The sequence below is a fragment of the Trichoderma reesei genome (assembly GCF_000167675.1).
Source record: "Trichoderma reesei QM6a unplaced genomic scaffold TRIREscaffold_17, whole genome shotgun sequence".
NCBI classification, from domain to species: Eukaryota; Fungi; Ascomycota; class Sordariomycetes; order Hypocreales; family Hypocreaceae; genus Trichoderma; species Trichoderma reesei.
In genome coordinates, this window is record NW_006711164.1 from 788,319 (window position 1) to 797,352 (window position 9,034).

General features: G+C 42.3%; 1 protein-coding gene across 1 annotated transcript; it reads left to right on the top strand.

Annotated features, from left to right (window-relative positions):
* Positions 1–160: 160 nt before the first annotated feature.
* Positions 161–7,094, top strand: TRIREDRAFT_109903 (uncharacterized protein; the record flags this gene model as incomplete). Its single annotated transcript, XM_006967417.1, has 6 exons — positions 161–184; positions 237–245; positions 299–319; positions 547–6,840; positions 6,943–6,967; positions 7,087–7,094. The coding sequence occupies 6 exons, from the start codon at positions 161–163 to the stop codon at positions 7,092–7,094; spliced, it is 6,381 nt and encodes a 2,126-aa protein (XP_006967479.1).
* Between the last annotated feature and the right edge of the window lie 1,940 nt (positions 7,095–9,034).

Sequence of the window (9,034 nt, forward strand, 5' to 3'; positions counted from 1 at the left end):
GAGATGTTTTTTTCGTCTAGTACCTAGGTACTTGGATGTTATATGTGCATTCGGGACATGGGCCGGTACCTACATGTATAGTAGGCAATTTGTGAGAGAGACGGGAAATTCGATACCTATATCACACAGTCCCCGGAAGAAGGAAATCTCTTAGTCCAACATGTTGCTCGTGATAGCGCTCAGCGTACGCTGATAGGTATTGTAAGATACTAATGTGGATATAGGCATTTTCATAGTGCCGGTTGGTAAGGCAGTGGGGCAGAAGTTGAGATCAGAGAGATACTACCACTAGTACTAGGTAGTAGAGGTAGTACATAAGGTAAGTACCTAGGTACCTTGGCTGCTGTGAGGGGGGGGGGGGGATGGTGGCACTGTGCATGGAGTAGTACCTGAGTGAGTGTGTACTACTAGGTACCTGTCACGTCGAGCCTTGTCCAAGTCACTGATGCACTTTAAAGTTGGTGGAGCGCGTTTCCATTAACGCGTCAAGATCGAACAACCTCTCTAACTAGTACTTCCTTATTATACCCATGATCATGGATGCAGACAATGTCTGACTGGAGGGAGCGTGGAGAAGTTCCGGATTCCCAAGAAGAGAGCGACGATGGCTACAGCGATCACGAACCACAATTACCAGTCAGAGCCGCTATCCCCAAAGCCCAGGGCGCAGAGGATATCTGGGCTTTCCCTGGATCAGACGATGAAGAGCAACGCAACATCCCCTTCGCTACGGCCATCCCGCCATTCTCGACGAGACCGACTCTGCGGGAAAGGTCTGGATCGGTGACGGCCTCTCTAGCTCTTGTGGAGAACAACTTCGAGAGCCAGGTACAGCTATCCCCTCCGAAACTCCCGGCGACGATATCCTCTTCATCTTCACCTGACGAAGTAGCCTTTCGCAACAACAACCAGGACACGACGGATGCTCCTCGCTTTTCAGATGAAAACGCCATATCTACGAGTGGCAATGATGTTGCCGGCTTCCTCTCGACACTTGCGGCCACTGACGAACAGCCAACGACAACCGAGAGCAACGAGGCTCACCACCATGCTGCCACGTTGGAGACTGCAGATGCGGCGTCTCGTCATGGACGAAGATTGCGGCCTCGAAACTTGATTCAAGAGAAACCATACTTCTACGATCGCGTGAACTACAGCAATACCTTTCGGAAGCACGGGCTTATCCCGGTCAACGTGATCACCGAACCAGAGAGGCGCCACACTCCAGAAGCTTCGTCGGATGCAGCTTCATGGGATGGAGATGATGATCAGGAGAGCCAGGATATCGATATACCTCCAGGATCCGACAAGACAGAAACTGGCGACTTCGCGGCACCCCCCAGAGAGCATGATATGCCAGATGCTGACCAGCCTTGTTTACGCATACCCCAGTCACCTGCTCGAGCCCTCAGCACCAGTTTACCTAGCTCCCCAACAACTGCAGCCGATGATGATCCAGACTTGCCAGACTTGGATCAGCTCCTGGGTCGGCCACCTACTACCAGAACGATCAATTTTCCGCGGGACGTCTTCCAGGTTCAGACTTCGACCCAGAGATTCCGGAGGCGAGATATCATCTACAGTGATACGCCGGAACCTGATACTGTCGCTGGCCGAAAGCCAAAGAGTCTCAGCCAATTGTATGATTGGTCAGATTCAGATATTGAACGAAGTAATTCCAATGAAAATAGCAAGCGGCAGGGGAATTCACCTAAAACGCCTCAAAGACCTTCAAGTTCTGGCTCCGTGGTCTCAATATCCTCCCGAGGAATCGAAACTCAAGATGAGCACAGTCGACAGGAAAGTCAAGATGGGTCTGAGAGCAGAAGCGAAGCCGACAGCGATACACACCAAGTGGTGACTCAATTTAGGCGCCGTATCCGAGGCGTCCTACCCGCTTCTTGGCTTCGACTCGATCAACAAACCAGTATAGTCCGCTCTGGCCGGAGTCCCAAGAGAAGGCCCCGGCCCCAAGCTGCTCACCAGCAAAAACGCGGGATCGCTCTTACCAAACCAGTAACTCATGAGGTTCTTTCCTCGACTACGATTCCACCGAGCCTAGGTGAAGACAGCCCCGTCCAGCGTACGGCTGACCTCATGCCTGATCATCAGATGCCGTCACAGAAGTCAGAGAGAGAAGATGAGAGACTGAGCGAGGGTTCAGTCGTGGAAGAGGACTATGTCAGTCCGGCGGTCGTTGGTAGCAAGCGTCAGCTTCGGCTTCCGAAGGCATCAAGGAGGAACAGGAAACGAGCTAAGATGTCCACTGGATCCCGGAACCGGTTTGTGCAGGGCCATTTGAAGCAGCAGGCAATCACAGGCTTTCTCCATTCTCAGTCTCCTGAGGTAGCCAGGTCACTAGCAGCCGACTACCTGTCTGATGACTCTCAGCAAATGTCGAGGAAGCCCCGTCAGAACGCGCCAAGCAGGCCAAAACGACGTTCTCGATTTCCTGTCTTGCTAAGTATTCTCGACACAATAGAGCCAGATGCCCCCAGATTCATGCGCATTGCTGCACGCTCCGCAAGACAAACCCTCAACCAGGGGCGCAGTAGCGTGCACCAAAAGAGTATCAAACTTGCTGCTCGGCAAGACCAAGTAGATGTCTTGTCTGTTATGGAGAGATGGAGGTCGGGGCTCATTAAACAGCGACCTGCTGTGACGGCAGCTCGCCAGTCAAATCATGAACGGCACCAAATCGCAAAGGCGAACAAGAAGTTTTCACGTGAAGGGCTTTCCTCCAGCTCTTTGTTCAGTACGTTCAGAGGCGCTTCCCGCAAACTCGTCAAGTGCCACGGCGAGAGTGGTTTTGTCAGCTACCGTCGAAGAAGTCCAGACACACGTGGTCATGCGAATTCGGCGTCCAACGTGGGTGTGGATAGCTCTTTACCTTCGCTTGCGATGAGAACGGCTCAGTTGGAGGTGGGTGAGAAAGCAGGAGAATCCATGATTTCCTTTCGCTCAAGAAAGGGGACGCTTGACCGTATTTTCAACAAGCAAAGACAGGAGAAACTCGCATTATGCTTGGCTGAGAATAGCAACAATACCGGCGGTGGCCACAGTATTACGGAAGCCAACGCCACGAGGCACACGCCCTCGCGTATCTCTCGAGGCCAGGGGCACAAACAGAGGCCGCCGAAACTTCGAAAGAGCATAAAGCCTTCTCGGCTCGATGTCACAGCACCTCAATATACACATGCTGACGATCCTCTTCCGGTGGGCTCGTCGGCAGTTGCCGCTGATGCTCTATTAGAAAAGAACCGGCTCTGCGGTCTGGGTCCGTATGGTACCCAATATACTCGTCATTTTGAGGTGTTTCCACTTGCCCCTGGCCTCCGGCTCCATACATCGACGCTGCTTGGCAGTGGCGTCTTTGAGGCTCTTGTCGAAGATATACAGATCGGAAAGCCTCAACTGAGCTCACCAATCGCGGTCAGATTAGGCGACCATCTTTTCAATTTAGGTTCGTGGACCCCTAGTGTGTCTTCTGAGATTGGGCTCTTCTTCGATACACTGGTTGGGTTCATCTTCGATATACTGGCCGGGCGACTCGAAGAGAGCCACGGGGAGGAGGCCATCCGGGTTACCATCAGTGCCACTCATTGCGTCTTTGAATACGTGCAAAAGGTCCTCAGGTCGGCGGAACCTGAATCTCTAACGCCCCCTTTTTTACCGCGGCTTCAAGAGGTATTGGGCGGCTTCATCCGTCGACTCGACAAGGGTCTCGCGCAGTTCTCGCTTTTTCACGCCGCTCATCGTCAACTTATCCTCAACATATTGGATAGGGTGTTGCTCATGTCCTTCTCAATGACGCGTCACTGTCAACGCATGTCACAACTCCTGGATGAGCAGTCTGAACAACAAACCTTCATGTTGTTACCGGCAGGGTTGATGATATCGGTGCTTCTACGCTGTGGTCTCAATGCAATTAAGCAGGTTTACAAAGACGCCAGTCGTTTGTACCGTCGTGACCGCTATCTGGAGCAAGCCGCTGTTGAAGTACACTCTTGGGCCATGTTGATCAAGACGTTCGAACACGCAAACTCACGGCAACTTACTTTTTGGGGTGCATTAGAAGCAGCCATCTTGACGCCCGAGCTCCTCTCTGGCACAGACGCTCCTGAATTTGAACGCGTTTGGGAGACGATGTTTACTCTACTGCCGCTCTTTGCCTTTGACAACTGTGGGAAGATTGTGACCAAAAATCGACATGTTACACAGAATGAAGGATGGGCAATCCCTCAGAAGCTTCTTCGGCGAGTTTTCCAACTCTACCAGGATAACGAGCAGCAAACCGCGAGCTTCAACAACTACTGTCGGGCTCTCATCTCGCGATGCCATTACTTGGTCTGCCAATGGGGCTGGCTTCGTAGCACGTCCGTCGTCGGTGTTATCTTTGACTTCTTCGGATCCCGGAGCTTGGCACATCTCCGAAACGAAGAAGTCTACCAGTCACCTCGGTTTTTAGAGAAACTAGGTGAAGAGCCGGTTCTCGAGGTTGAAGCGGATGACTTCTGCTTTCACATATTCCTCAAGCTCCTTGCCATAAGCATCAAGAACCTGCAGCGGTTCGGCTCTCACAAGGACATCCGCAATCTGGTAGCACGAACCATACCGAATCACAATCGCCTCTACCTTAGAGAACATACCGTTCATGAGCGGGATTTGGCTGCTCTGAGGAACCATCATGATCTCATCGGTACGCTGTTCTGGGCGGCACCACCTGAAATACGGCCCTCGGTAGCCATCATCGAGAAACTAGTTGATGCCGCTAGCTCTCATAAAGAGGCATGCATGATCAATATAAGAGCATGGGCTCAACTTGCGCGCTTCGTCGTCTCGTCCGGCGAGGCGAAGTCATCCTTCAAACCCTTCGACGAATGGAGGGACACCGTCTTTCAGCAGATGCTTGTGCAATTTAGCAATATTGCCTCAGACGTCCACCTGCAACAGGTAAATCTCTCCGAAGACAAGAGTAAGTGGATCACGCAGAGTATTGTCGATTCCACGATCAAGAAGAACAAGACAGCAGTGATGGACGTTATTCATCTGTCACTCACAGCCTCGTTGGATGTTATGAGACGTGCTTCAGACTTGGAGGCGGCAACACATTGTTTGAGTCTTCGTCAGCTGAAGCAGGTCTTCGCTTACTTCAGAGTGTCACCCTTCGAACTAGATTGGTCAATATTGCGCACAGCGCTGGCCATTCTGGACACCTTTGTATCGCGAATCGAGGAGTTCAAGGCGAGCCAGCACAACCAGCAAAGTGAGAGCCAGCTCCTAGAATCGGCGCAAGCGGACGAGGCTTTCTGCACCCTAGGGCAAGAGATACCTCACAGTTATTTCTCAATGGCCCGATGCCTCTTGTCATTGCCGGCAGAGGTGTCTGGCTTTCGAGGGTCGGCTACGGCTGACAAGGCTTGGTGTGTCAGACAGGTCACCATATTATCCGCAAGGATGGGCATAGGCTTTATTAATGGTAGCCTGATGGTCAATGGTGGCCTATTCAAGCTATCGGACATGTTCAAGAGTGGCAATTACTGTTTGTTTAGTGACCAACTGCAAGCAATGGATCCTTCGCACAGACAACATCTCATGCTGTTCATATCGACGTTGCTAAGGCATGAATTCGACGACTTTTCCGACGTTGATTTCGACATCTGCGAAATGTGGATTCTGGCATTGGTCATGCCCATCGAATACTGGAGGATTGAGAACCTGGTCGGTATCCAGCGGCATTGCTATGCCAACGGGTTTATCCCTGATGGCATGGTCAACTTACCGACCCAGCCAAGCTACAAAACCAATCAGCTCCTGTTCGAGTTTGCGATTTCGTCTATGCGCAAACGGCTTCGTCGTGCGGACCCTCAAGCTCGACGAGTTCTTTCTGCTGAATACTCAAGAACCCTCAAGCTCGTGATGAGGCAGATGCGAAATGACCTGAGTGTGACGTATGAGGGCGATACTTCACAGCATCAGCAGTACGTCGAGTTCGTCCAGGGCATTATATCATCAATAAAGGCACACGGATCCGATATGTGCACGATAGACAGCTTCTTTCTTCAGAGCAGCAGAGAATATTACCACCCGCCCATCCAAGACCCCCAGCTTCAGATTGCAGGTATGCTTTCGTACGGCATTCGCATAGAGGAGGGCGATCCTAGGGCCGCTCACGAACTGTTCTACCTCTTGTTCAATAACTTCAAACATGCCCTGAGAAAGGGAAACCTGGTACATGATGTTCGTATGCTTTGGGAAGGCATGAAGCATAAGAGCATACTGGCCTTTACACTGGGAAAGATGTTACCAGCCATACTCAGGGTGTCCTGTCTGGATAGTTCATCCTATCTCCTTCTAGACGTGTATACGGAGGCTTTATGTCGGCTACTGAGCGGGGCAATCTTACCTCGACAGCTTGACAAAGACGATCTTCCTTATGTGCTTGTCACCATACGGGCCATTGTGGAGGGGATGAGGACCATGTATCTCCGTGGCGAGGTTCTGACTGGTTCTCGGCTTCACATTCTGAGACAGGCTCTGGTCGTCTTAAACGCTCTATGGCCATCGCTGCTGGTTGTGAATGCTGAACGGCCCGGAGACTTATGCCTCGTTGACATCGCCAGTGCAATGCGCCAAATTGCTTCCTTCGCAATAGCGGCGCAAGATTATCTCCGCGACTTCACTGAGATAGAAAGCGACGACTTGCCAGACCCAGATCTGCTGTTTCAAGGCCTTGGAGTGGGACAGCTCCTGATCTTTAACGAGCACGTCACAAGCTTCACGACCAACATGAAGGATGACATTGCCAAGACGTGGATCTTCAGCCCTGAGAGGATCTCTGTACGAATGCCCACTACGGCAAAAGGATTTATACAAGATGGCCATGGTGTGAAACCTATAAACTGGGTGGTAAAGGACATCGTGTGTGATATATATAATCAGATCCAGCACTGGTACTGGCAGTGGAGTGAGTTTATATAAGACATAAATAAACTATAATATAATTTCACTTAAGTAGTACTAGGCAGGCAGTACTACTTTACTAAAAGAGTAGTATTTTTACTATACTAAGCTTAAATAAAAAAGGTACTTAAAATTATAAAATAAAGTATTATAAAATAAAGTATTATATAAATTTATATATTTTATTACTTTAAATAGCTTATAGCTATTTACTAATACCTTTATTAAGTCCTTTATATAAAAAAAACTTTTTAAAAAAAACTTATATATTATATATTTATAAGCCTAGCTTATTATATTTTTATTTATTAATAAAAGTATTTAAATAATATAAAAAGTTTTTTAAAATACTTTTATAAATAAGCTTAATTTATTATTTTAAAATAAGCTAAAATAATATAAAAGCTATATAAATATATATATTTTTTTAAAAAAAATAAAGTTTAAGTTTTAATAATATTATTATTAATAACTAAGTAATTATAAATTAAATTATTAAATTATAAAAGAATTTAAGTAATAATTTAAATAAAAGTATAATAGCTATACTTAATAATTTACTTTAACTATTTAAATATTAAACTTAAGGCTTATTAATTACTTTTATTTATTAGTTTATATAGCTTTATTAAGTATATTTAATTTTTATTTTTTAAATTTTTTTTATAAATTAATATTAAAATTATAATATATAGTTTTAAAAAAAAAATATAGTTTTTAAAAAAAGTTTAATATAAAGTTAAATTAAATATATATAAAGTTAAAATAACCTTAATATAAAATACTTATAACTTTATAATATTATTATAATTATAAAAAAATAAACTATTTTTTTATTTTAAAAAGGTTTTTAAAAATAAATATAATTATTTATAAATACTTATTTTTAAAAGTAATTATATATTAAGATTATAGTATATAGTCTTTATAAAAAAGCATAGTCTTTAAAAGGAGTTTAATATAAAGTTAAATTAAATATATATAAGGTTATAATAACCTTAATATAAAGTACTTATAACTTTATAATATTATTATAGCTATAAAAAAAGTAAACTATTTTTTTATTTTAAAAAAGTTTAAAAATAAATATAATTACTTATAAATACTTACTTTTAAAAGTAATTATATAATTAACTCTTAAACTATTTAATAGTAATTAATAATTATATATTAACTTTTTATAACTTTAGTTATTCTTTTTTTTTTTTTACTTTTTTATATTATATACTAGCTTTAATAAGTTTATTTTTATTAAAGGATAAGGAATTATTAAAAAGAAGGATAGTAAATATATAAAATAATAATTATAATAAGTTATAAACTTTATAATTTTATAATAATAACCTTTTAATAGTAAATAAGAAAGGGATAAGCTTTTAATAAAGTAAGTAAAACTTAATAATAAAAGTAATAATATAAAATTAAGCTTTATTAAAAATAGTATAAAGTTTACTTATAAATACTATAACTTAAAAAATATATATAGTTTTATTAAACCTTATATTTTTAAAAATATTTATAAAAAAGTTATAAAGCTAAGTAAAAGAATTAAAAAAAGTATAAAAAAAGTAATAATTTATTAAATTTATAAAAAAATTAATATAAAAAAAAGACTTAAAATTAAATATATTTATACTAAAAGAAGATAATAAAAAATAACTTATAAAAAAGTAAGTAAATACTACTACTTTTATAAAAATTACCTTAATATAACCTACTTTTTTAAATAAAAGCTAGGTTAAATATTAAATATACCTTTAAGCCTTAAATAATTAATTTAATATAATACTATTAATATTAAAAAAGAATAAAATATAACTTATAATATTATACCTTTATAATAAGCTAATAATAAAATAAATAGATTTTTATATACTTAAATATAATAATTATAATAAAATTCCTTAAAAAAATATTTTAAATATTATATAAGTTATTTACTAAATAAGAAAACTTAAATAATAAAAGTAGCTTTTAAACTTACTAATTTATAATAATATAATAATAAAAAGTTTATAATATTTTTTTATTATTATAAGGTTATTATAATAAAAGTAGCTACTTTTATACT